This window comes from Herpailurus yagouaroundi, unplaced genomic scaffold (genome assembly GCF_014898765.1).
Source record: "Herpailurus yagouaroundi ecotype Mexico unplaced genomic scaffold, PumYag 165, whole genome shotgun sequence".
NCBI lineage: Eukaryota > Metazoa > Chordata > Mammalia > Carnivora > Felidae > Herpailurus > Herpailurus yagouaroundi.
The window spans coordinates 17,741,446-17,769,243 of NW_024412406.1; the positions used below are offsets into that span (position 1 = coordinate 17,741,446).

The 27,798-nt window shown below is 42.7% G+C and overlaps 2 protein-coding genes and 1 long non-coding RNA gene across 6 annotated transcripts in view; 1 reads left to right on the forward strand and 2 right to left on the reverse strand.

Annotated features, from left to right (window-relative positions):
* The window catches only part of ADHFE1 (alcohol dehydrogenase iron containing 1), a 31,889-nt gene extending 15,115 nt beyond the window's left edge, over positions 1-16,774 (reverse strand). The window contains exons 1-9 of one of the 2 annotated variants that reach the window (XM_040487692.1): positions 16,684-16,774; positions 9,485-9,522; positions 7,547-7,593; positions 6,682-6,735; positions 6,325-6,479; positions 5,983-6,179; positions 4,296-4,373; positions 2,846-2,951; positions 579-731 (exon numbers count right to left, since the gene is read on the reverse strand). In XM_040487692.1, coding sequence (XP_040343626.1) covers positions 579-731; positions 2,846-2,951; positions 4,296-4,373; positions 5,983-6,179; positions 6,325-6,479; positions 6,682-6,735; positions 7,547-7,593; positions 9,485-9,522; positions 16,684-16,742 — 887 coding nt within the window. In that variant the 5' untranslated portion in view covers positions 16,743-16,774. The remainder of the gene's footprint in view (positions 1-578; positions 732-2,845; positions 2,952-4,295; positions 4,374-5,982; positions 6,180-6,324; positions 6,480-6,681; positions 6,736-7,546; positions 7,594-9,484; positions 9,523-16,683) is intronic. The other variant, XM_040487693.1, reaches the window with a different exon arrangement.
* Positions 8,386-20,011, reverse strand: RRS1 (regulator of ribosome synthesis 1). 2 transcript variants are annotated; one of them, XR_005794200.1, is made up of 3 exons: positions 18,739-20,011; positions 16,790-16,792; positions 8,386-8,396 (listed from the first exon to the last, which is right to left on the reverse strand). XR_005794200.1 is itself a non-coding variant. In XM_040487694.1 (1 exon), the coding sequence occupies exon 1, from the start codon at positions 19,898-19,900 to the stop codon at positions 18,803-18,805; it is 1,098 nt and encodes a 365-aa protein (XP_040343628.1). In that variant the 5' UTR covers positions 19,901-20,011; the 3' UTR covers positions 18,338-18,802. The 2 variants fall into 2 exon arrangements, 1 of the variants encoding a protein (XP_040343628.1); XM_040487694.1 differs by lacking the exons at positions 8,386-8,396; positions 16,790-16,792 and having other exon boundaries at positions 18,338-20,011.
* LOC121038178 (uncharacterized) overlaps positions 16,877-27,798 on the forward strand; it is a 125,979-nt gene continuing 115,057 nt past the window's right edge. Inside the window, exon 1 of one of the 2 annotated variants that reach the window (XR_005794201.1) lies at positions 16,877-16,977. This is a non-coding gene — a long non-coding RNA (uncharacterized LOC121038178). The remainder of the gene's footprint in view (positions 16,978-27,798) is intronic. The other variant, XR_005794203.1, reaches the window with a different exon arrangement.

The following is a 27,798-nucleotide window of genomic DNA, read 5'->3' on the forward strand; positions in this document are numbered from 1 at the left end:
ATGAGTTTGCTTAATGGGTTGACTCAGTGTACCTTTGGACAGGGCCTGCATGGGCACAGCCAACATCTGCCTCTCTGAGTCTCATTACCGCTCTTGATGTAACCAACTCTCAAAGGACATCTCCCTTCACCTTAGCTTTGGTTTTGAGGCTTTGATGAATAATCCTTCTATATGCATCCTTCATAAATCAGGGGCTCATATTTTGTCCCCTTGCCTTTGCCTTTTCAGACTGAAGGATCCAGGTTTCATCCATCCTCATGTGTCTCCCTCCCCGACTTTTGCATCCTTCCAGAGCTTGCTGGTCTCTGGTGCTTCTCTATGTCCACTAAACTGATCTTTTCATGAACAGACTTGCTCAGGATATTTCAGGATCTGTCATGCTACATTTTATGTGAGGGTGGAATGTGGTTTTCTGTTCTGTTTTTTGTCCTTTTTTTCTAAGATTTTATTTTTAACTAATCTCTGCACCCAATATGGGGTTCACACTTATAACCCTGAGATCAAAAGTCACATGCTCTACTGACTGACCCAACCAGGCACCCTTTCTGTTTTGTTTCCATCTCCTCTGGGCCACATACCTCTTCAGATACTTAGCGACGATCCGTAGTGCATGGACAGCCCAAATGTCACTGACTGGGTTGCTGCCCTGGTATGCTGGCCGGGTGATGGGATTTGAAGGGCAGGGGCTCCGCATGTGGTAGGGAAGGGCAGTGTAGGACTCCAGGGCATGGCTAACAAGAAATATTGAAAATACACAGATTGAAAGTATCTTCTTCATTTTTCCCCTCCATTCAGGTTACAAACTCTCTTGTTCAGTACTGACTCCGCTACAGATGTGCTATGTAGTAGTGATAATCACAATGCATTCCACCAGACTCTGGCCTACAATAGTCATTACTTATTATAGAAGTTGACACAGTGAAGTTTACATTAATAGCACTATAGTGTTTTTTGACCATTGTGTATTACTGGATTACATATTACTCTTTTCTTGTGCAAATAAATCTTCATGATGTTGAATTTTTAAATATTTGAGTCATGAGGAAAAGCACTGAATCTAAAAAATGATTTCCTTTTAAAATATATTTACCATTTTATCTCTTGTATTTGATCAAATACCATATTACTCAAGGAGGGTCATAGTTACACAAGCCTCCTATTAAGAGTATGCTGCAGTGGTGAGAACACAGATCCTGGGGTCAGCTGTAAATCCTTCTCTCCACTTTCTTGGCAGGCAATGTAATACAGTGAGAAAAGCAGACCATGGACTTGGGTAGTCCTGGGTGTGAATCCTAACTCTGCCACCTCCTGCTTGTGTGAATTTTATTTGAGAGATATTAACTGAATACCTATGATGTGACAGTCACTGTGCCAAGGGGCAGGGATGGAGAAGTGAATAAGATGGTCCTGTCTTCATCAAGCTCACAGTGCAGTGAAGGAGATGGGCGTGTGAAATGGAGGTGTCTCAGAAAGAATGTTTAGGCCACCCAGTGGGGAAGAGTAAAGAATGGAGTGGTCAGTTGTACTTCAGGAAAGGAATGGGGAAGGTCACCAAAGGTTCCATCAAGGCAAGAATGCTCCAGTGGAATTGGAAGATAAATTCTCCAAGCAGATAAACGGCTGAGCACTGGGGACATTCCAGGGCCAAATGTGGCCTTCAGGCAGTAGAAGTGGAAAGCCACTGAAAGACCTGTCAGGTAGAGGTATGTGTATGTGTGTGTGCATGCATGTAGATGTGTGATGGTTATATTGCATTCTGAAAACTTGCTAAGGCCAGTATGGAGAACAGATAGAAGGACTAGAGGGTGGAAGCAGGGAGACTGATGAGGAGACTACTGCAACTGTCCAAGCAAGAGCTGGACAGGTCTGAACCATGGCGGAAGTAATGAGGCTCGAGAGGAGGGAGCAGACAGGAGAGAGATTCAAGCGGAATAAGTGGTAGGAAATACCAGCTGTGTGTGGGCATGAGAAAGAAGTTAAGGGACTGCTGCTAAGTTAAGGGACTCGGGAGGAGAGGCTGTGAGGGTGGGGGTGGGGGGTTTAGATAGTTATCAGATTTCATCAAATTTAAGATGTCATCCATTATAAGATATACAATTAAAAAAAATAGTACCACTGAGGAAGAAAACCATACTGGCATGCCACAGATTTTAAGATGTGTTCTGAGTTTAGATATGTTAAAATGTGAAAAAAAATGTGCATGTGCAAGTGGATGAAATAGGCAGCTCAGGACATGCTGAACGTGAAGTGTCTGTGCGTCTCTGTGAAGCTGCTGGAAGGAACACTGCTCAGGGATCCATCAGCACATTGCAGCTGAGGTCAAGAGAGCCTGCAGTATGGCTCTGGGAAGTTACTAAACATCTCAAAGCCAGGTTTCTTTTTCGTATAGCACAGAGCTGTGGTGAAGTGGTGGTGTGTAAAGTGCTGACACGGTGAGCACAGTCCAGCTTGGGAAACATTAGCTCCCTTTCCTGCCCTCTTCCACAGTGTGGCAGCCCTGGGCATTTCCTGCTTCGTGTAGCCATAGAGGCAGGCATCGTGGGTCTGAGATGCTGCATGCCAGCTCCAACTGCTCCTTTCACTGTGTCCCTGTGGCTGCAGCTGTGGCTGGAATGGTCAATCCTGAACAGCAGCTTTATGGCGCACCCAGGAGCTCACCTGGTCACCAACCTTTATAGGTTCCATGTTTTCAAGTAGGGAAGGGAATAATGAGAACCAAAGCTGGGGTTGTTGTGGAACACTAACCAATGAATGCTTAGCAAGTGCTTTTGGCAAGAAAGCACTATCCATACTGTCCATAGACCCAGGAACTGGAGAAGCCCCTCCAGATGGCACTAGTACCTACCAAAGCACATCGAAGCCACTGTTGGCGACCACCCGGTCAGGCATGTGCAGGGTGTGCAGAGGATCAATCAGTCCCAGCGTGGGTTTGATGGCTCTGGAAGCAATGCCTAAGACAGGGATTTTCAATAGAGGTTCTAGGTATGGACACCATTTAAAAAAATTAGATTACTTTAGGATAACAATTTATTCTTAAAAAATTAAAAATATGAGATGAGATTCATTCTCATGAAGGGAGGCAGCAAGACCAGTGGAAAGAGATTTGGAGCCAGAAACCTGGGTTTTACAGTGGGTCTGAAGCTCCTTCTGGTTTGAAAGAGTTGAGTATGTGCATTTCTTCCCAACTCTGGGTTGAATGATGCCACTGGCTATGGTGGGAGTATTATACACCAAAGAAATTGGCCAGTACTACAAATCAGTGTTTAGTTGCTGAGTAAATTCCCAAGGGCTGGTTTACTAGCACACCACCGGTTTGTGTCATCATTCTGCAACTTACTATGTATCTTTGGACAAGTCATTTAGTCTGAATTCTTTGTTAGATTAGCTCATGACAATGTAGGGCTTCTATCCTTCATAGCTGTTGTAAGGATCACATTAGAAAATAGGATGTAAAAGTCTTAGAAAAACTGTAAGGTAGAATTTAAGTATTGGCTACTATTATCTTTAATAATGTCAAAGGATAATGTAATTTAATTTTAAAAAGAGAAGTTACTGTAAATGTGCAGTTGAATATCAATTTATTGTGCTACAAAGGCCTGGGACCTCTGGACCTTTCAGGAGTGATGGGAATGTTTTGTTATTTTGATTGGGGTAGTGGTTACATGGGTGTATCTATTTGTCAAAATTCATCAAACTGACAATTAATATGTATGCATTTTATACATAATTTAAAAAAGATGCATTTAAAAAATGTATCTCAATGAAATTGATTTAAAGTGTAGAAAAGATGTCCAAGAAAGGGAATAATCATTTACCACCGACATACAGTTACTAACTTCGGCCGAAAAATGGCCAATCAAGATTATGGCATTTCAATATAATTTTGTAGGTAATTCTCAGAAAGAAGTCTATTGGACTGTTTCATAGTTTATATGTACTTTGAAAAAGAAAGAAAACGTGTAGGGGCACCTGGGTGGCTCAGCTGGTTGAGTGTCTGACTTCGGCTCAGGTCATGATCTCCTGGTTCCTGAGTTTGAGCCCTGCATTAGGCTTCTGCTGTCAGCATGAAGCCTACTTCAGATCGTCTGCCCCCCTCTCTCTCTGTACCTCCCTGTTCATGCTCTCTTTCTCTCAAAAATAAAAAATAAGAGAGAAATAAAATGTGTATGTATACACATAACCCTCCCCTTAACTCTATAACTCCTTGATTTTTAAATATTAAGATTAAAGAAAAGGAGGTGGGGTTGAAAGGTAAGAGAGAGAATTTTTAAAAAAGTTACGGGCAAAGTTCTTACCAGTTTTTACTTTCAAGTGTTCGTAGTCAAAGATGGCAACTCCTGTAGTTTCACTCCCAGTTCCTGAGGTGGTTGGGACTCAAACAAAATAATACCAATTTAAATAATGCTTCTAAATAAAGGTCAGTGGAGATACTTAATTCAGCCTTGGGAAGCAAGGAGCAAAGTTAGAGAAGGAAGCTTTGCTGTGTCTGTTGCTCACCTGATGTCTGTATCTATATTAATAAGCATGTATGCTTCACATGTATAAGGGTGCCTGCATTTACATGCATGCATAATAGTATGCCTGTCAGCATTAACGTGCATGTTTAACATGTGGATGTGATGGCACCATCCGCATTAATACACACACATGTTTAACATGCATCGTGTCCATGTCTGCATAACATGTAGGCATAGCTAACGTGAATTGCCCCCTTTAATGAGTATGTGTGGTACTTATATCTGTATTAACACACATGTATGAAATCAGTGCCTGTGCTAACATGTACCTACACCTAACATGTATGTACAGTGTCCATGTCTATATTAACATGTGTGTATATTTAACCTGTATGTGTGATGTCTGTTTCTGTATAAACAGCTAGGAACTCTGAGAACTCGAGCAACAGAACTTTAGCAGCTGCAGCCGGGTATTCAAACACAAGCTGCTCAGCATCTCTGGTTAGAAAACTCATATTCGCCTTTTCTAAAAGACATCTTTATTCCCTCTTGGCAGCAAGCACAGTAATGCTCTGCCTTTGCTGGGCTCCGTGGTTTTGTAGTTCTGTCAAGTTTCTAAACTTTACTAATCACCCCTCTGTGTGATGCTGACACAGTTTCACTAGAGGGTTCCATTTTGCAGACATCAATTATGTTGCTCCCTGCTGATTGCTCATTCATGTCAAAGCAGTTCATCTGCCTTCAACTTACTCCTATACCATCACAAGGCCCATTCGCAGTAGGGGCAGACAGGAGGGAGAAGAAAAAGGACAAAACTTGAGACAGATATTTTCCAGTTACCAGTTAGTGCATTTTAACTATAAGACTTTACACAGTAATATGCTAACACCCATAAAATGGGAGGAAAGAAAAGACCAAAAGATCCTAAGGTCTGTGTGGGACAGACAAGCTATTCTGATCTGGATTTGCATGCATGTCTGTCCCCAGCACAGCCACAGAGCAGATGTTGCCCAGAGTGATGCAGCCTTGCTGGCCACATGTCCCAGGGCAGAGACAAAGCCCCAGGTCAGCTGAAGAGCCATTGTGTGGAAGAAAGGGTTGAGTCAACACCAGAAAAATAATAGCGAATGTTCCCCTTAAACTCCACAGTGGCTGGCAAAATGGGACAAAGCAGAGAGGGGTTTAAAAGACAAACCTGCCAATAGAGGGATCTAATAATATAGAAATGATAACCTTCCCCCCTCCTCCATACAGTGACTTCCTAGCATAAATCTGCAAACTTTCCTACACTGACCCAAATTGTCTCTATCTGTACAATAATGAAGATCAGAATTGTAAACATAAATGAATTGATATCTGTTCTGTTCTCCAAACAATGTAGTGCACTGAAATGATGAAATCAGAAAGCTTTGGAAACATATACCCTAAAATCCCTGGCTTGTATCTTTCCTAAGGCCTTTTGCCAACTGCAAAATAAAACAGCCAGACAAACAAACAAACAAACAAACAAACAAACAATTTTTACCTGCAATCAGAGGCTTAAGAGGCACAGACACAGGCTTTCCCATCCCAATGGGGGCATTGACATAATCTAGGAAATCAGAGTGAGGGCTAGATGCATACAGATTAGCAGCTTTACAGGTGTCCATGGTGGAGCCACCACCGACAGCAACGTAGGCATCAAAAACTCCCTTTTTGGCAAACTCAATAGCTTCCATGAAGCTTGGAGAAGGGAAAATAAAAGCCATTATGTCATATTTTTTCAGAAATAAGTTGCCGTGCCATTAAACAAGACTTGGGGCAAACTTTAAGCAACAGTGGTGTGTGTTGGCTTCTACATAAAGTAAATAACAACAATAAAATATACCTTCTATCAGTTGGTTCCACTCTCACATTATCATACATCTTAAAATTTATGCCATTCTTCACTAGGGAATCCATAACCATTTGTACAGGAGGGAGCTGGGAGAGGTTCTTGTCTGTCATCAAACAAACATTTTTAGCACCCATATTTTGTAGGTCCTACAATAACAAAAATAATTTATAAGTTAGGTTTGATTGCCCTAGAACTGTAATAGGCTCTCTCTCTCTCTCTCTCTCTCTCTGGTAAACTTAACATTGTACATTTTTCGAAACAAAGGACTCAATTGTTGTCAATTTGTACTTGTTTTAAAAGATATATAACATTTATAGTGGAAGACTATAGGAATTCTTAAATACTTGCCATTCCCACTTCCTTTGTAACTCCTGCTCCATATCTAATATTTGAAACGGCCATCTGAAAAAAAAAAGATTCAGGTATAGGGTGTGTTAGAGGATTGGCCATTTCATTTCTAAAAACTATGAATGAAATGAATGGTTCCTTATTGTGTAGAGAATAAAGTGTATATTTCTTAGGGTGGCCTTCATTTTAACTTATGGCTCCTGAACTAGGAGGGGACAGAGATAAAAACAAGTGATTATATAATTGTAGTGTGATAAAAATTCATCAGAATTCATTGCTCCTTTGCTTTTGCTTCAAAAGATTACTTGGTTCTCTTTTGGGATTGTTATAAAACTAAAGAAGATATAACATACAATGTATATAAGCTAGAGAGTTTGTAGAACTGGGAATTTGTCCTATTTTTCTTTTAATTTTTTCACGTTTGTTTATTTGTTTATTTATTTATTTAGACAGGGCAAGCACGAGCAGGGGAGGGGCAGAGGGAGGAGATAAAGAATTCCAAACAGGCTCCACACTATCAGCGCAGAACCCCACATGGAGCTTGATCTCAGGAAGTGAGAGATCATGACCTGAGCCGAAATCAAGAGCTGGATGCTTAACTGACTGAGCCACCCAGGTGCCCTGGGAATTTGTCCTATTTTGATGGCTGAACAAAAGACCGTATTTTAGACATTACTCATGTTATCAGAAGATTTATATTCCATTACCCCAACAAAGTACTTTTCTAAATAGGGTCTGATCAAATAATGAGATTAGGGAACATCAATTAATAGCAGATTTCAAAAGAGACAATAATGCATTAGCAAAATACTGGAGTATTTTTTCAAGTCATTCCTAAAGGAAAGAATGGACTTATTATATCTACCTCAAAGGCATAATCTGTTGTTTTCCCAGAAGGTGCAAGTCCAAGAGCTAGAAATGTAGAAAACAGCATCAGCGTAAGCCTCAAAAACAAAGCAAAAATGTTTTTATTTGATAGTAAATTGGTATTTTGCCAGTGAACATAAGCATCTCCCTTAAAAAGCCTTAACTAAAATATATTTTCAGGTTTCATTGTTTCAGGTTTCATATCAAATTGGAATTAAAACCTGCATTTTAAGAGACTGTAATGCTAACTTGATGCTGATTGTGTGACAATAAAGTTATTAAAAATATTTTCTTCATTGAAGTTAAAATATACTTTTGAAACAAGGTGTAAAAACCCTCTAGAAAAGAAAAACCATCTAGATGCTAGAGTTGGGTTACTGTTAGAGAACAACTATTAGTAAATTCATTAATTAGAGTCCTGCTTATACTTCTTATAACAGCTGTGATCAGTTGTTTGAATTTAAAGTTTTTCCATGGAAAAAATTATCACAGTAAGATATTTACATTTTTTCAAGTGAACCCATGTGGAAATTTTAGTTTTCTTTGTGAAATTTAATAAAAATTTTTATAAACTGATATTTCTTTGTAATGTATCAGGTTTTGGTTATGGCAGAAATGATTTCCTGTTGTGTTAGAACAAGAAGGCTACACTTAATGAGTCTTAGCCTTGTTTTAATCCACTGATTTTTATCACTCTTGGGTAGGCATAAGAGTGAAAAAAAGTCTACACAACAATTTTTACTGCCTTTTTTTTTTTTTTAAGGAAAAGAGACTACACTAGACGACAGTCTACTTTTGGCTTCCCAAGAGCAAGGGTATCCTTAATTAAAATTCAAATTTCTTTGATCCTCATCAACTTTAAAGAAATAACCTATTACTCTTGCTACTGAAGTTTAGAAAAAGACCTAAATCAAATGTTAGAAAACAGCGAGGTTATCTTTCTTTAAATTATTAATTTTATTCTTCCAAATAGGAAACTACTAATTCTTTGTTGAAATCAGCTAATAATTGGAAAAAACCAGCTTGAAGACAAAATTCTGCATATGTCCCTTAGGACCTAAAAGGCTGGGCAAGCTTTCACCTAGTAGGTCCTTAATGACTGGGAGGTCCCTTGGCTTATTTTATTCTAAATGGTGAGCAACACCAGTGGCAGGAAAAAGCCTTCAGTTAGTTACTCTATCTGTTCTATTCCCCAACAGGCTTCTCTGTGGGTTCTGCTTAGTTTCCCGTATGGGCAGGCCTCCTCGTTTCCATTCTTACGGTGCCCTTTAGATTTGACCTTTTCTTCTACGAGGTGAAATCAGTTTTTGTGTCAGTAATTCATGTGACGTTCTGAGGATACGCTGAAGCTACAATGAGCTTCCTGCTGTTCTGTGGACAATGGTGTTGGTAAGGATTAAGACATTTGTGGGAACTGAAAACTTAAGTCATTATTTTTAATTATTAAGAAATAGAATGTTAGTTTTAAAAAAATGATAGACACAAGTTTTTTCCTTCTAGGAACTGCTTTGTTCTTTAGCCTCTTTCTTTTTTGAGATAAATTAAAACCTTCCAAAGATTTCATCTTAATTCTGTTTGATTGACTCAGACAGTATTAAAATCTTATCTGTGCTTTTACAAAGCACAAAGCTTATACAAATCTTATTTGTAGCTTTGGCAAAGAATTCTGTTTGAAATAGAAAAACAGCATAAATAGTATTAAATATATACTTAAGCCAAACATATAATCAGTAGCATGCATTCAGCTACCATCATATAATTAGAACTACATTATTACCAACTGCAAGTGAAAAGGCAACCACTTCAATTTTCCTCTCATATCCCTTGATTTTCTTGATTTATCCTTTGCCTAAATGTAATATGAGTGTCAAAGGGTGGAGTGTGGGGGTGAAATTGGAAATTTTGGCCAGTTTAAAAACACAAAATATATTATTACCTTGGGAGTAAGTATGAGAATGAGTAGGGCACTGGCATCTAGGGAAAAGAAAAAAAAAAAGTGAAAATAGAAAAGCAAGAGAAGAAGCTTTAATGTAACCCCCCACTACATTCTAGTCTTAAGATGCTGTCAAAACAGTAGCTATTGGCAAACATTACATAGGAAAACCCAGAAATCATCATGGACAAAAAAGTTGACTCAGGATTTTTCCGGTGTTGCGGGATCCTTCTTTCAAGAAGTATTCAAGTGGTACTTAATAAATGTCTGCAGGGAGCTAAGATAAGCCCTCTGGAGATACAATTAAGTTTGAGATGGGGTCTCAGTGCTCTGTGAGGTGTCAGCTCTTTTACTAGGTTAGGTGCTTGATCAAATTGACTGCTCAAGTTAGTTGAGTAGGTTAACTACGCACTGTGCCTCCCCTCCCATTCCCCCTACCCCGGGGGAACTCGAACTTGTATTTCCCCATTGTCTTCAAGGTGTTTAATTTTCTTGAAACTGGCTCTGGACCCCGCCCTATGAGAAGCCCTCACTTGCCTGCAGGCCACCAGTAGGTCACCACCTACTGCTTCCATCCTTCCTCCTCCCAGCCCCAGCGACCTGCCAGCCCCTGGGCGCCTCGTGCTGGTTCCCTCTGTGTCACCCCCTCCCCAGCAGCCTGAAGTGTGCTCATGCCCATCACCCTCTCCTCCCCGAATCCCTCACCTTATCTCAGTTCCCAGTCCACTTCTCTACCCTTGGCTCCGTGTCCCTTCCCAATCCTGGTTGCCTCCTATTTCCTGGACAGTCCCCCTTCCTCCTGTTCGCTTATGCATTTGAGTGTCGCATAAGGTGTTTTTTTTTTTTTTTTTAATGTTTCTATTTCTTGCCAGAGGATCTTGTCATAGTGGGATCCCAACAGATACGTGAATGTATGCCCCCCCAACTACCTTGTTCCCCCTTAAAATTTGGAGCAAAAACATCTGAGGGGGAAGATGGGGAAGAAAGGAAAAGTGCTGAGCTCAATAGTGTTCAAGACCTCTGAGACAGACTTAAGTCAAAGCTGACCTGGGACGTGGTGAGAGCACTACCATGAGTCAAGCCTGCCACCTCCTGGACACGGCTGAAAACGTCCAGTGTGGTGGAGAGTCCCGGGAGCATCCCAGTGGGGTGAGCAATCCTCAGGCTGCTGCAGGGAAATCAAAGTGGGCAAGGCCAACTTTGTTGACCGTCAAAGGTGGGTTTTACTTTGGAGAACTTTCCCTGCTTTACCCCCTCCAAGGACAAGGAAGCAGAGGCAAAGGGAAGAAAACAGCCAGACTCAAAACTTTCCAATGCCCACTACCGTGGGAACACATGCTTCCTTATACCCTTCCCACTTCTTTTTATTTTGTTTTTAAGGTTCTGAGGCTACCTTGATTAATCATTTCTACTTCTTACTTATGGTTTGAATCCCATCCCTTCCTCCCTTCTTGGGACCTCCATTTGTCCAGTATTTCCTGGTCTTCCTCCTCACTCAATCTTTGTCATCATATTTAAGAGTTTCATGCTTAAAGGTCTCAACCTCTTGTCCCCCTCTGGCTTGCTCACCCTCTGGGTCTCCCCTTCTGGCATACATCTGTTGGCTCCATTTTCTTGCCTCCCACACATTGCTTGGCCCCCTGAAATCTGGCTGCTGTCTCAACAAGTTCCAGCTTCTGCTGTACCCTCACTTAGACTCCCTCAGCACCTTGCTCTCCTAGCAATGAACACCGTGGACCACATTCTCCTCAGGTGGGCAAAGTGCTCTTCTCGGCTTTCAGGACTCCCTACTCACTTGGGCTTCCACTAATTATTCTTTCTGCAGCTCTTTTTCCACCCTCCCCATTCCTTAAATGTTGGCTTCTATACTGGGCTCACACCTCACCTCTATGGCAAACCACGCATCAAGGCCTCAAATATTTCTTTACCCAAATCCATCCACTTCTCTTGGGTCCTCTGCCAATCTCTGGTTTCAGTGTCATCTCTCATCTGGATAACTACAGAGTTCCTAACAGGCTTCTCTTGGCTCCACCTTTGCCACACAGTGGTCAGGGGCTTATTTCCAGTGATGTCACTCCCTTGTTTAAACGTACTTTGATGACCCCTCTCCTCATCACTCAAACCCCACTCCCCCCCACCGCCCTGTTTCAGACATGGCCCTCTGGGCATCCTCACTGGTACAGCTAATCTCTCTATCCTGGCCTCTCATCTTGCTCCATCTCTGGAGCTCCTTGAAAATTTGTTCTTTTCTGGGGCGCCTGGGTGGTGCAGTCGGTTAAGCGTCCGACTTCAGCCAGGTCACGATCTCGCGGTCCGTGAGTTCGAGCCCCGTGTCAGGCTCTGGGCTGATGGCTCGGAGCCTGGAGCCTGTTTCCGATTCTGTGTCTCCCTCTCTCTCTGCCCCTCCCCCATTCATGCTCTGTCTCTCTCTGTCCCAAAAATAAATGTTGAAAAAAAAAATTTAAAAAAAAAAAAAAAAAGAAAATTTGTTCTTTTCCTTGAATGGGCCACACATTCTCTTTCTTGCCTCCAGAACTGAACTTTGTGCTTGCTATTTCCTCTTCCTGGAACATATCTTCCCCTCTTCTTCTGGGTAATTAGTGTCCTTTCTAGTGTCAGTGCAAATGTCACTTCCCCTGGTCAGTCTTCCCTAGGGCTGGAGGCCCCAGGTAGGTACTGTCTCTCTGTGGTCTGTACCACACCTCCCTCCCCAGAAGAACTGTTATCACATGTATTTTTGGCACCATTCTCCTGTTTCCATCTGCCTCTACATTGTAAATTTTGTGGTTGCAAGATAAGATCTCCCTTGATCATGACTTTATTTGCAGTGGCTACCATTGTACCAGGCACAAAGTAATACTGATTGAAGAAATACTGACTGAAGGCACGAGTAAATGAAGAAATAAATAAATGTAGACATTTAAAATCCTCTTAGCTTCTTCTCTCTTTTCCTGTGTACCAAGACACAGAACCTGACATGGGGTAAGGAGAATAGAATACATTGTGGGTTCCCCCACTTTCTTCGGATAGTCTGAAACCACTGGTGGGCTTCTCTCCTCCTCCTGAGAGGCAGAGGAAACCACAGTTAGAGCAAGGCTCTCATCTACCTGCCTTTTGGCTCTGGCCTGATTATTCTGGCCTTCCTCCTGGTATCACTGGCCAGGATAAACTAGCCAAGCTTTCAGCAAAGGTCAGTTCCTCTCCTGTGGACTCTCAGCCTCCCTCATTTACTCAAGGATAGCAGTGCATCATCTCTCTCCTGCATCATCAAAATTTCCCTCTCAATAGATCTTATTCATCAGCATAAAATATTATTTTTCCTGTTTTATACTCACAACAACCTTCACTTGTCCCTCTTCCCTCTCCTGATGTCGCCCCCACCTCTCTTCTTGATTTTAGCTGACTATACATGCTCTCTCCAATTTCTCTTCTCCCATTCTCTCTGGGACTTCTTCCAACTGGCCTTTGCTCCATGACTCTACTGTCTAAGCTTACCAGGTCACTAATGCCTTTCACCCCACTAATATATCACTCAGTTCTCATTTCAGTCCTCATCTTACCCAACCTATCAGTGGTATCCTCCTGTCCACTCTCTTCTCCCTGACAATACTTTCTTCCCTTGGCTTCCAGGCTGCTCCTGGCCTAGTTTCTTTTCATGCTATTGACTCTGAATGCTCTTTGCTTCCCACACTCTCTCCCTGAGTGACCTCACCTTGTCTCATGGTCTTGAATGCCTTCCATACTGACGGTTTCCACCTTTGTCTGATTTAGACATGTTGCTTGAATTCCAGATTCAGCTGCCTACTTGACATCTCCACCTGAATGTCTATTAGGCATTTCATATTTACCTGCCTAAGACTCAGCTCCTGGTCTTCCCTTAAAACCTCTTCCCCACCCGAGTTTAATGGTAACTTCATCCTTCCGATTGATCAGGGCAAAAAAACCTTGTACTCCTCCTTGGCTTTCTCTATCTGGCCCCCAACAACTCTGACCTTACCTCCCCCTCACTCCTCTCCAGTCGTCATGTTCTGAAACCATGTCAGGTATTCTCAACCTCCATGTACCTTCCCAGAGAGCCACATGGCTCACTCCTTCCTTCCACTGATCTTTCCAGAACAGTTACCTTCTCAGTGAGTGTGGTTGGCTGAGACCTGGAAGATATTCAGGTCTTAATCCCTGAAACCTGTTAACATTATAAAGCAAAAGGGACCCTACAGATGTGATTATATTAAGGATTTTGAGATGGAAAGATTATCCTGGATTATCTGGGTGGGCCCTAAGTGTAATCAGAAGCATTGTCCTAAGAGGGAGGCAGAGGGAGATTTGACATAAAGGCAATGTGACCACTGAAGCAAGTTGTTACATTGCTGGCTGTTAAGATGGAGGAAGGAGCTATAATCTAAGGTTGCAAGAAGTGCATCTCCAGAAGCTGGAAAGAACAAGATAATGGATTCTCCTCTGGAGCAGCTGAAGGGACTGTGGCCCTCTTACACCTTGATTTTGGCCCAGTAAAACTGATTTTGGACTTAAGAACTGTAACAGAATAAATGTGTGTTGTTTTAAGCTACCAAGTTCACGGTAATTTGTTATAGCAGCAATAAGAAACCAGTACAGTGAGGTCTTCTCTGACCATCTTCTTTAAAATTGCATCCCTTCCTCTAACCCATCCTCCTTTACTTTCTCTTTAAGTAACATGTAATATACTGTAAACTTTACTAGTCTGTTGTTCACTCTACCTGCCCCACCTCTGCACTTAAGCACCAGGGATATTAGGCTGTTTTGTTTCCTGCTGTACCCCAGGGATGAGAACACTGCAAATCAGCAGTGGAGGTACAGTCTTTCTCTCCTATATGTCTGGCTATGTTCCTGTCCTTTAATGCTGGCTCCTTTTCCTTCATTCGAAGTGTAAATCATTTGCAACCCCAAGCGCCTAAGGAGGATGGCAGATAATGTAAATGAGAGGCTGCTGGCTGGCTGTGCAGCTGCTGTGCGAAGTGGTGGACTGCATGCCAGGGCCTCTCAGGAAGCTGGAGGGCTTGCCCTGTTCAAAGGAGGTGGCCCCCACTTCACCTCAGACTTAGCAGACTTTCCCCAGATGAAATGTGGGCCCAAAGATGCCATTCCTAGTTTTCTAAAATTTTTATCTGAAATCTCCCACATTTTAAATGCTTACCCTATTAAAAAAAAAAAAAAGCCCCATTTTGCTACTCTGCCTTAACAATGCTGCTCCCTAGGACCTATTCTCAACCCATCTAGGTTTACAGTTTGCCAAGGACTTTGCTTCCACATCCTCTGTACAGTCCTCTATACACATGGGTGAGTTCCTACTTGCTCCTCAGCTCCAGAACTATATAGTCAATTACCTGCTGGAGGTCTTTGTCTGGACTTATGAGGGATGTTCAGTTTGAAATCCTAAGGGAAGTTATCATTTCCCTCCTAAAGCTAGGCTTCTTCTAGTTCCCATCTTGGTAAATGGCCCTAATGTGTACCTGCACCCCAGCCAGAAACTTCAACTTCTCCTTCCATCTCACTAATCAGATCCAAAATCCTGCTGATTTTAACCGACTCCTCAATATTTCTCATATCTACTCCTTGTACCAACTGCCTCTCTTTGGTACCTGAAGCTATCACTTTTTAGCTGGAGCATTACAACTACTTCTAGTCTTTCCTCTCCACTGTACACTGCCACCAGAAAGCTCGAACATGATTTTAATCATGCCACACTCCTTTGTCATACAACCATTCCAAAAACATGTTCTACATGACACTGGTTCCAAAGGATATGAATGGTGTTCCTTGTTAGAAAGATTTTTATGATAACACAGATTTAGAACAAAGAGTTTAAATACACTAGTTTAAAGAGTTTAAACTATTTTTTTATATCCTGTAGGACTTCTCAGAGCCTTTCGTGTGCTAATTATCCTGACTCTCCAAAAGCGCTATGCAGCAAAGAACAGTTTCCCATTTATTTGGCCATGGAATTTTTTCCCCTCCATGGGGCATCTCAAAGTATTAGTGGTTCACAATGAGAACTATTGCTTCCATAGCTTTCGGTATCTATAGGACATAATTCAAATTCTTTAGCGTAGGACTAAAAACAAGGACTTGTGAAGCTAGAATATCTGGGCTCAAATGATGGCTGTGCCGTTTGCTTAGCTGTGTGAAACTGGACAAATTCCTTTTCTTCATGCTTTTATTTTTTTTAATATGTAATATGAGGATAATAATACAGTCTGGCATAGGGTTGTTCTAAGGATTACAGTTACTATTAATAGTACATGTAAAACCTGTAGGGCAGTGCCTGGCACATGGTAAGTGCCTGATAAATGCTATATTCTTATTCAGGGTGGGTCTTCTCCATTCTCATCTCCTTCTATGAAACTAGGTCCAGATTTTAACTACTTTTAGCTCCTGGAACTACATCTCTTGCCAAAGGGGCTGCTCTTTGCAGTTTGTCTGAAATTCCTCTCTAATCCCTCTCCTTTCCCCTTACCTCTACCTATTGGCTCAAAATTTTACATGTTTTTCCCAGGCTGACTTGTGCATTTGCACATTCCACAAGGATTTATCAGGTGGCTACTATACACCTGGAATTTCTGGAGGGGGAGTCAGACATGTCATAACATTTAATACCTTGACTGCCTGTACATGCCAGGGAGTGAAGCTCCTGGTGATTTCACACAGCCATCTTTCTCTTCTACGTTCTCTGTCCCCTGAGTTCCCCACAGGCCCATTTCACAAACCCTGTTCCTTCATCCAATTGCCTGCTAGACTTTAAACTGCTCCAGAATCTTTCGCCTTTGTATCCCCAGCACCTGGAATAGTTTTTGGCATGTAACATACACCCAGTACAAATGTGTTGGTTGGACACATGAATGTGTCTTTTGTCCACTGTGTCAAGACCTCCAATGTTTGCCACGACATGGGATCAGGCACTGACCTCTCCGGGCCTTTGTTTCCTTACCGTAGCCCTAGCAGGGTACAACCTGCCTCACCGCGCTGTGCATGGCTGCTTGGCACCCTGTGACAATGCTGTCCCACCGGGCGCACGGCTCTGACGCGGAGCGGGTGCAGGCAGCAGTATACCCTACCCCAGGTTCTTGTAAGTAACCCGAGGAAGAACACGTGGAGCCCGGGTGGCTCGCCCCCGGCATGGGCACGCAGGCATCCTCTGGCCCCCCGCCTTCCCGCCCCGCACTCACGCTGCTCGCTGCAGTTGCCTCAACAAGTGCGCGACCCGGGCACGAGTGGCTGCAGCCATGGCCGTGGGGTCTCCTCAGTAGCCAGCCCCTCCTCCTACCCCTCCACCCCCTCCACTGGCCAATCCTGGCCGCCGCCTTACTGTTCCCGCCCACTCGGCCGAGCTTGCCTATCCCCTCAGCTAAGTCTCCTGTCACAGCATTAGCCCTTTTCGGATCAGGACCGTTTTCCCACGAGTCAAAATCTCCGCTGCCTTAGCTGCAGTCCCACCATCCACCTCTGAAATTGCGGTAAAGGTAACTTCTCTGTAGGATCTTGGGTACTTCCATAAGTCTCTCTACTTAAAACCCTTTATTTCACATGTTGGGGACGTAGGGTAAGGGAGAGAAACAAGGGCATTCTTTTTCCACTGATTCCTTTAAAATGCTACTTTGCCTTCCTAAAGTGTTTTCCTAATAAATTATTAAGACACTGCATTTAAACTGTTTTAATAGTAAATAAGGACCTTGCAAAAAGCCCACCAAGGGTTCTCTCTTACAGGGCCAGTTCTGTGTCTGACTGCTGAATCAAGTCGAAAAACAAAAAACCAGAAAAATCCCCAAACAAAACAGTAATAACAACATACCCTGGACGGTTGAGAACTTAAAAGATGTTAAGTGCTCTATGAAAAGTTTGGCTTGTGGTGAAGTTAATGTACCATTAAATGATTTCATCAGTAGTTGCAAACTTGCCAGGATTTCAATGTACTCTGTGGCTTAGCAGGGCCAAGTGCTTCATGTCCCTGTGGAAGAGTTGATCATTGATGGCAAAGTATCCTAAGATAGTAACAATTGGACATCTGTGTTTTAAGTAACGTATTATGAAATTTGAAATTTAATGTATTATGAATTTTGAAATTTTTGTTACATATTATGAAATTTGGAATATGAAATTTGCTTTTTTTCCATAGCAATTTCTAAAGGTAACTTATAAAAATGAGGCAACCCTGGAAAAAAAGACAAAATGAACTCCCAACTTTAATTTCCTATCAATTGACAGACCAAAAAACAGTAAGAGTGGCTCACAGGGCTGTAACAGCAGCAAAAAGGCCCTCCTGGAATCTAGATCTACTATGAATCCTTTAAAGAAGATACTCATTTTTACAAAGACAAGTTACTGAGATTAGGGAAAAAGACCCATAATAGCTATCAACATTTGACCTCCTCATCAAACCAGGTAAGTTTGACAAATGAATCAAAGATAACAGCGTACCGATTATAGATTTGGTGGGTTTCTTTCTCTCTTCTTAAAACAGACCCCACTGAAGTTAAAAGAAAAATTGGGGACATATATGTTGAAGAGGATTTAAGTATTTTCTGGATTAATGAGGATTAGTACTATTATTTAGTGAAGCCCAAATTTATAATTTACAGCAAGGCAATGTTTTCACAGTATAAAAAAGCAATAAAATCTTTTTACAAAGAGGTATCAGTTTTACTACACTTTCAATATTATATCTGATACCAAAAGAAGTATGAGTTTTCCTAATAAGCCTCACTGAAATCATCATAAATTAACTGCTTTATGTTTTTTAGAAAGTAAATGAAAATAATCTGAACCAGGTATCCCCTTGGTTTTACTTAGGATTCCTACCAACACTCAAAAAGTCAAAAGCAGCATTAGACACAGACACTTTTATTAAATAACCTTGGTTAACAGTTACTTGTAAGTACAGTTTTGAAAATGTAATCTTTCTGTTCCCCCCTCTGCTTTGATACACTTGTCATAAAAATAATGCAGACATCAATTACAAGTCTGAAATATGACCAACTCTCCTCTCCCTCTCACCATATTCAAAGTTAAAAAGAAAAAAGATGTGTTTTAAAAAATAGAACTCGTTCCCAGTTTCCACCAAATTCTTTCCCTGATTCTTATGTCCTTAAATACATCCTTTAATCTCCAGCCAAATTCTTGGTTGTGGGAAAAACATTCATTTGTAAAGTCCAACATTTACATCTGTCTTGGGGGGAGGTCAGCCTATCCCTTCAACCTCAAGTTCAACGAAGGCAGCAGAAAACCCCCCCCCCCCCAACTTAACATTTAGTATAGTTCTTTGTTTACAGGCGGGTCCGAGGATGAAAATTACTTCCTTCTCTTTCCTCCTCGGTGTTGTCCTCCTTTCCTCTTGCCACCCAAGCGAGGCGGCCCGGAATTCACCTTGCCTCCCAAGCCCCCTTTCCTCTTCCCTCCCTGGCTGGGCGGGCCACCTTTCCTCTGGCCGCCAGCACCCTGCCGGCCCCCCTTTCTCTTGCCCTTCTGGCTCATTTTCCTCCTCTTGGCCGCCTCCTCCTGGTCCTCCTCCCTCATCTGTTTATTGGTGGCCCTCGTCACGTCCAGCTGAGGCTTTTTGCTATTCATCACACGCAGCAGCTCCAACTGGCTCTTTTTCTCGGCTGCAAAATCCCCGAAAAGGGGCCGAAACTTCCTCTTTTTGCCGGAGCCCCGGGGCGCCTTCTCCTTGGGTAAGCGCTCTTGGAAGCGCCCCACAGAGGCAGTGGAAACCTTGGCCACCTGCATGGCGCGGCCCAGTTCCTCCTTACTCTGGTGTCCCGTAGGGTGCATGCCCGCCGTGCTGGGCAGCTGCATCTTGTGCGCGCGGGCCAGGTTACGCAGACGGTTCAGCTCATTTTTGGCCACCCGTTCCTTCTTAGCCTGGATCCGCTTGGCGAACTGGTCCTCCAAGGGGTCGGCACCGCCGGGCACCTCGATCAACCACTCCTTGGTGTCGTCGCGAGCGCGCTGGTAGCCCCAGCGGCGTCGCCACTGGCCACTCACCTCGTCCCACACCAGATTGGTCTTCTTCTTGGGACGGATGCCCTTCAGGCGCGCGAACTGCTGCCAGCGTGTAAGCGGCCGTGGCCGGGGCACCGGCTTCTCGCGCGGCAGGCGAGTGGTGGGCTCCGGCAGCCGCGCAACCAGCGCTTCCTCTACGCGCTCCGTGGGCAGCTGCCACAGCTGGTTGATGAGCAGCTGCGTGTTGTCCCGCGCCAGGGCCTGCAGCTCGGCCTCCGGCGAGGGTCCCGCGCGCCGCAGCCCCGATGGGGGGTTCCGGTCCGAGGCCAGCAGGTTACCCAGGTCGAACTCCAGCTCCAGCTCCTTGTGCACTGTGATGCGCTGCAGCTTCTCTGCCTCGTCCCGCTCAGCCTTTGCCAGCAGCTCCTCCACGTTCTGGCCCTCCATGGCTCCGCCTGGGCTCACTCGTTTCGGGGAGACAATCCAAATACTTCTCTGCAAACGCCGGCAGAAGCCCGGGCAACGCAACCACGTGCGGTCGCCCAGACGCTTGTTCCGGAAGAGAAAGCTTCGCTTCCGGAGCACCCGGAACGGGTTTACAGTCCCGGCAACCTGAGAAAAGGCCGGCAGAGAGCAGCATTGGAGAGCAGATGGGATTATCGGAGGGCCTTCACCAGCGGCCCGGAGGTAGGCGGTGTAGGCTCGAGGAGTCCAAACTACAAATTCCAGGCCTAATTGGGACTGTGGCTCCCAGGATGCAGCGGCGTTAAGGGGGCGGTGCAAATTTGGGGGTCGCGGTTTGAGGGGGTCCCGCTGCGACTGTTAACAATTTCAGTGTAAATCAGTTCTCAGGATGTTTAGCTTCTCAGTTTTTTCTGGGATTAGACAAATTATATTTTGCCAGAGCCCTGACGTGTTCATGGGGGTCCTGGGTGTGAGCCGAGAAAGACACTTCCCACAGGTACACATAAAGCTAATTGTGGAAGATTTGATTTGCTTTGCAAGCGAGCAGGGGATGGCAATTAGACCTCCCTAAGTGGACGCGAGGGTGCGCCCACGTCGGCGAGCTGGTGTCTGGTAGCCCAGAGCCCTGGAATCGCATCCTCTCCAGGCTTGTGGTAGAAGAGCACTGAGCTCTGCCGTGAGACTGCCTGAGTTCCAGTCCTGGCCGTGCTGTGGGATCTTTGGGTATTTGGGCCCATTTAAAAACCTGTAAGGGGCGCCTGAGTGGCTCAGTCGGTTGAGCGTCCGACTTCGGCTCAGGTCATGATCTCATGGTTCGTGAGTTCGAGCCCCGGGTCGGGCTGTAGGCTGACAAGCTCAGAGCCTGGAGCCCACCTCAGATTCTGTGTCTCCCCTCTGTCTGCCCCTCCGCTGCTTGCACTCTGGCTCTCGCATTGTCTCAAAAATAAATAAACATTAAAAAAAAAAAAAAACCACACCTGTAAGATGGGGTGCTAATAGTACCTACCTCTTAGGGCTTTTGTAAGGTTAAATGAGTTAATATGCTTCCAAGGGAGCTTGGTCTGGAACATATGAGCGCTCAATAAATGTTAGGTGAATACCAATTATTATTTATTTAAAAATTTTTAAAAAATGTTTATTTATTATTGAGAGAGAGAGACAGAGCATGAGCAGGGGAGGGGCAGAGAGAGAGGGAGACACAGAATCCGAAGCAGGCTCCAGGCTCTGAGCTGTCAGCACAGAGCCCGACGCGGAGCTCGAACTCACGAATAGTGAGATCATGACCTGAGCGGAAGTCGGACACTCAACCGACTGAGCCACCAGGCGCCCCTGAATACCAATTATTTATCTGTGTAATGGCTCTAGGAGCTAAAAAGTCTTACACAGAGATTATACACTAGGTTCTTGACTCAAACTACCTAGAATCAGATCTAGCTTTACAGTACCTGCTTTGAACAGGTTGTTTAACCTAAGTCCAATTCAATTTATAAATTGATAAATATGGAACATTAATTCTTGGTACGTAGTAAGCACTCAGTAAATGTTAGCAGTAGTTAATCACCATATTTCAACGATGGCAAAAGAAGGCTCAGAGCTGTAAGATGAGTCTGTGGTTATACAACAGGAAATGTGGGAGCAAGAGGGATCTTAACTCCAGCTTTAAGATTGTATACATACTCTCTGCAATGTCTTTCAGGCTCTTGATACATAAAAAGTGTGGTCTGTTGACCAGCAGCATAACATCACCAGGAAGTTGTTAGAATTGGTTTCTGGCTTTAACTGAGATGTAATGATTCAGAACCTTTTTTTTTTTTTTTTTTTTTTTTTTTAAAAAAAAAAAATAGCACCAATCTTTAATTTTAGAAAAAATTTTTAAAAAAAAAAAAAAAAAAAAACAAAAAAAAAACCAACGAACTGACAATATTACATGTAGGATAATCTTGGATTAATTAATTAATCCAATAATTTGGATGTGTTTTTTTGCTCCAAAAAATTTATGTTCCTTGTCATTGAGATCAGGAAATTCTGAGTTCAGAATGCCTAAGAGGACAGACAGTAAAAGTTTTGAGCACCCTATATTTTTGAGATGTCAGTTCTCCTTTTGAGATAAGGCCCCCATTATGCAGCATTTACCTTGGAATGCACTAAGTTTTATGTATCTTAGATTTCCACAATGGATAGTGTAAGTCTCTTTTATGAGAGGTTTCACCAGAGGGAGATAATCAAGTGATTATATCTGATGGCTTCTTCTAGGTTTTAAACCTTTAGCAGGGATCAGATATGGGGATGGAAAAACATCCCTTGCTTTCAGAACCTTCTTTTATGAATTTATTTTTTTTTAATTTTTTTTAACATTTACTTATTATTGAGAGACAGAGAGACAGAGCATGAGCATGGGAGGGACAGAGAGAGGGGGAGACACAGAATCTGAAGCAGGCTCCAGGCTCCGAGCTGTCAGCACAGAGCCCGATGTGGGGCTGGAACTCACAAACCATGAGATCATGACCTGAGCCGAAGTCAGACACTTAACCGACTGAGCCACCCAGGAGGCCCTCAGAACCTTCTTTTTAAGGAGATCTCTGGGTTATGAGTATGTGCATCAAGTTTGGGAGGCATACTGCTGATTTTGCAGTGTATTGGCTTGGTTTTTTTTTTTTTTAAATTTTAATGTTTATTTTTGAGAGAGAGACAGATAGAATATGAGCAGGAGAGTGGCAGAGAGAGAGGGAGACACAGAATCCGAAGCAGGCTCCAGGCTCTGAACTGTCAACACAGAGCTTGACACAGGGCTTGAACCCACGAATCGCAAGATCATAACTTGAGCCGAAGTTGGACACTTAACCAATTGAGCCACCCAGGTGCCCCCTTTATTTATTTTTTTAAAAAGTAATCTCTATCCCCTACGTGGAGCTCGAATTTACAACCTTGAGATTAAGAGTCACATGCACTACCAAGTGAGCCAACCAGGTGCCTGTTTTTTTTTTTGTTTTTTGTTTTTTGTTTTTAAGTTAGGAGTAGTGTAGAGGGGGTTATGCTGGAAAATTAACCCATAGATATCATAGCCCTTAGGAAACAGAGTCGGTTGAGTCTCAGCTAGAGAGGACATTAGACACAGCCCTATCTATTGTACCTGCCCCCTGAGTTTGGTTTCTGGAGCTCATTGTCTTTCCTCAGCTCTCCTTTGTTCATTCACTCATCAAACATTTAGTGAGCACATTTCATGCATCAGACAATGTGATACAATCTTCTTTCTTCTTCTTTTTCTTCTTCTTCTTTTTTTTCTCCTCCTCCTCCTCCTCCTCCCCCCCCCCCCCCCCCCTCCCCCTCCTCCTCCTCCCCCTCCCCCCCCTCCTCCTCCTCCTTCTCCTTCTCCTTCTTCTTCAAGTAGGCTTCATGCCCAATGTGTAGCCCAGTGTGGGGCTTGAACTCACGACCCTGAGATCAAGACCTAGTTGAGATCAAGAGTCAGATGCTTAACTGACTGAGCCACTCAGGCACCCCTCTTCTTTTCTAAAAGCATTTTAGGATTTTCAGGAGTTTTTCTGCCTTTGTCTTAACACTTACCACCAAGTTTTTAATAGCACTCATATTGTGGGGTTAAGGCTAGGTCGAAGGCCATAGTAAGTAACTGCCTTGACCCTTAAAAGGTTTTGTGATTTGCCATAGGAGAATGTTACGAACAGTGGTAAAGCTGTTCTGGGCTTGGCTTAGCTTCTGATTCATTCATTCATTCAACAAACATTTGAATGATTGCCATATACCAGACACTAGATACAAAGATTACTGAGACCATATGGAACAGTGGAGAAGAAAAAAGGTTAAGAGAAATTTACAGTGTGGTATGATTGAGCTTTTAATAGGAAGTACATGTTTGTAAGTTTTAGCTCTTCTGTCAATCTTCTGAGTTAGGGAAAAAAAAAAAGCAGATGTCAACAGGTGTTAAATGGTATGAATTCTCACTGTATGAAATGCTATTTGGTTTGAATCATATGGGTCAGCTCTTAATTGAACTCTAATTGTTTTATTTTTTATTTATTTATTAAAAAAATTTTTTTAACGTTTATTTATTTTTGAGACAGAGAGAGACAGAGCATGAACGGGGGAGGGTTAGAGAGAGAGGGAGACACAGAATCTGAAACAGGCTCCAGGCTCTGAGCTGTCAGCACAGAGCCCAATGGGGGGCTCGAACTCACGGACCGCGAGATCATAATCTGAGCCGAAATCGGCCGCTTAACCGACTGAGCCACCCAGGCGCCCCTCTAATTGTTTTTTTTTTTTTTTTTAATTTTTTTTTCAACGTTTATTTATTTTGGGGACAGAGAGAGACAGAGCATGAACGGGGGAGGGGCAGAGAGAGAGGGAGACACAGAATCGGAAACAGGCTCCAGGCTCTGAGCCATCAGCCCAGAGCCCGACGCGGGGCTCGAACTCACAGACCGCGAGATCGTGACCTGGTTGAAGTCGGACACTCAACCGACTGCGCCACCCAGACGCCCCGCCCCTCTAATTGTTTTATGATGAATGTTTTTTATTCTAATTTTTTAAAAATTTAAATAGAAGTTAGTTGACATATAATAATGACTTGAGTCTCCCATTATTTACTTTGCCAATGATAACTCTGGATACATAACAGGTGTTTGATACATGATTGCTTAAATGAATAAACCTATTAAATAGACTTTTTTGAATTCAAAAAAGGATTAATGTTGGCTGTTAGATTCAAGATGAGCAAAATTAGTAAAATGGCTTAAAAATTTCTTAGTGAGGCAAGTAGGTAAGTGCTGGTCTCCATTCGTATCATTTTTATGTTAGGTGAGACTTGGTAGTGTCAGGAAAAAGGAAGCCTACCAAGGATGTGTAAATATATGGGAATATATTTTAGCAGTACAGCCAATGGCTGTACATCGTTTGTTGTTTTTTCCCCTTTGCCTTTTCTCTTTGTTTCCCTTCTTTTGTCCCATAATACAGACAGATCCCAAGTTTGGTCATCAGACTCTGCTTTTCTCTTTATACTTGCTCTCTATGCCATTTCATCCACTTTCATTGTGTCAGCTGCCACTTTTGTGCAGCTGGTTCTTAGAGGTACATCTTTATTCCTTTCCTTTTCAGAGTTCCAGAATCAAATCTCAAACCACTTGGTGGGCTCTTTCACAATACTCTAAACTCAATACATCTAAGACTAAATTACACATCATCTTCCTGAAAATTTGTTTCTTCCATCATCCATCCATCCACATTTTTTTCTCCCAATAAAAGTTTATGGAAGTCCTTTCATGGCCAAGGTACTGTGTTGGATATTGGGAATACAATGGTTAGTAAAAGCACATCAGTTGATGTTATCATCATTCTAGGCTAGTTACTCAATCTTGAAACTATGATGTTATCCTTGACTTTTCTTTTCCCAGCTTCAAATCCAATCAGTCTAAAAGTTCTGTTAACTTTGACTCTGTACTGTATCCTTCTCATTCTCACTACTGCAACCTTGCCCTTAGACTGGGTCTCTTCCATCTGCTTCTCCAGATCCTCTCTCCACTCTGCTCTCTGTCCCTGGCTTCCAGTGAGATGTGGCCAGCAGGAGGCAATGATCCAAGATCACAGGGTATAAAGAGGTTAAGGTGAGGGCATCTATGCCTCTAGCTCTCTGCAGATTGCTGTGGTTGGTTGGTTCCTTCTGAAAGGCCATAGCTCCAATCAGGCAGCGCTCTCCATTTAGCTACCCTCTCTCAGATCCTCTAGTTGCTACCCTGGTTGCTGGAGGCCTAGAGGTTGGTATGGCTCTTGCTGTTGTAGCACTACTCTTTGTGAGTTTCCTTAAACCATGCCCACATCTTTGTAATATTCCCTTTGTTGATCTTTGTTAAATTACTTGGCTTGACTGCTACCTGTTTCCTGCCAGGACTCTGACTGATACCCAGGGAGCTATTCTAGGAGCATCCTTCCAGTTCCTTGCTTTCATTCTTCAGGTCAGTCCAGAAGATTTATCTTCCACCCATCTGGCAAAATCTCGCTTCTCATAACTCCCTTTTCTACTTATCAAAATAATGATTATTCTTGGTCTTGGATGGTCATGATCTGGCCCCGAATAGCTCTTTACTCTATGGCATCATAGTGCTCCTTAGGCTTGTTTTCTAAATATTTACTCCTCACTCTTATTTTTCTCAACGTTTATTTATTTTTGGGACAGAGAGAGACAGAGCATGAACGGGGGAGGGGCAGAGAGAGAGGGAGACACAGAATCGGAAACAGGCTCCAGGCTCTGAGCCATCAGCCCAGAGCCTGACACGGGGCTTGAACTCACGGACTGCGAGATCGTGACCTGGCTGAAGTCGGACGCTCAACCGACTGCGCCACCCAGGCGCCCCCTTATTTTTCTATCTTAGCTACCTTTCTAGAGCCTTAAGAACATTTCTCAAGAATGGCAAAAATGAGGCACAGGACAGAAAAATCAACAATTACATTTTCGTAGCAACTACTAAGAAATATTTCAATAATAAAAGTGAACCTAGAAGGAGATTTTTTTTCTCCCCAGTCAGGGGCAAGAAGGCACGAAAGTAATACCTTTATGTTTCCTCAAAACATAACTTTGTTTAGTAAAACATTTTTGTAAGCGTTTTTTTTCCATTTTTTGGATGGTGCGTTAACTTAGATTTACTTTCTAAATGTTTCTCAGTTGCCCCTTTTTGGTAGCGGAAATTGCTAGGGATGATTCAATCTTTAATCCTGCTGTGAACATAGTTATTTTGATTGTTTTTGTCTAGGAAGTTCAATGTGCTAGTAATTTGATAAAATAGCAGAAAAGGGCCCTTGAAATGCTTATGTTATTTCCACATGGTTCATTTTTACTGATTTATAATTTTAATTTGGAAGTACTTGAAGGCAAAAATTAATTTTGAAAATTTCTTCATTATAGACAAAATCTGCGTATTCATGTGCAGTTTTAGTCAGAAACCTATATAAAAATCCATTGTTTTGTTTTACAAGTGAACATAGAAGACATAGCATTCAGATTTTGTGTAGTTAGTACTGAAGCAGATAGAATAATTACCAAACATTGTACATTTGCCTAGAAAGAACTTTGGATTTTAGGATAGAAAAATGATGGTAGCATTTTAGAATTGACTTAAGTTGATTGCTGTCTGTAAAATACACAATGGTTTCTGTTTTTCAAAAATTGGCAAATGCAGTTTTCCGAGAAATGCAGTTTTCTGAGATTGGTGTTAGGCTTTATATTTTATCTTTGTAAGAAGTTCAATATAAGAATAAAAGATTGATATAAAAAGAAAACTAAAGTTCCAGAACTTTAGGATCTTTGCACTCAAAGAATCCAGTAACAGAAAATTTAGATCCATTTATTTAAAAAATCATTTTCTATTATATTTTAACTTATGAAAGTAAAATTGCAAAGAACAAAGAATCTCTTTGTGTTTTTCTTTTCAAGTTTGTTTTGAGAGAGAGAGCACAAGCAGGGGAGGAACAGAGAGAGAAGGAGAGAGAGAATCCCAAGCAGGCTCTGCACTGTCAGTGCAGAAACCAATGCGGAGCTTGAACTCATGAACTGTGAGATCATCACCTGAGCTGATATTAAGAGTCGGACGCTTAACTGAGTGAACCACCTAGGCGTCCCTGTTTTCCTTAATAGAGTCTGAATGATTTTTTTTTTTTATATATGAAATTTATTGTCAAATTGGTTTCCATACAACACCCAGTGCTCATCCCAAAAGGTGCCCTCCTCAATACCCATCACCCACCCTCTCCTCCCTCCCACCCCCCATCAACCCTCAGTTTGCTCTCAGTTCTCAACAGTCTCTTATGCTTTGGCTCTCTCCCACTCTAACCTCTTTTTTTTTTTTTTTTTTTTCTTCCCCTCCCACCATGGGTTT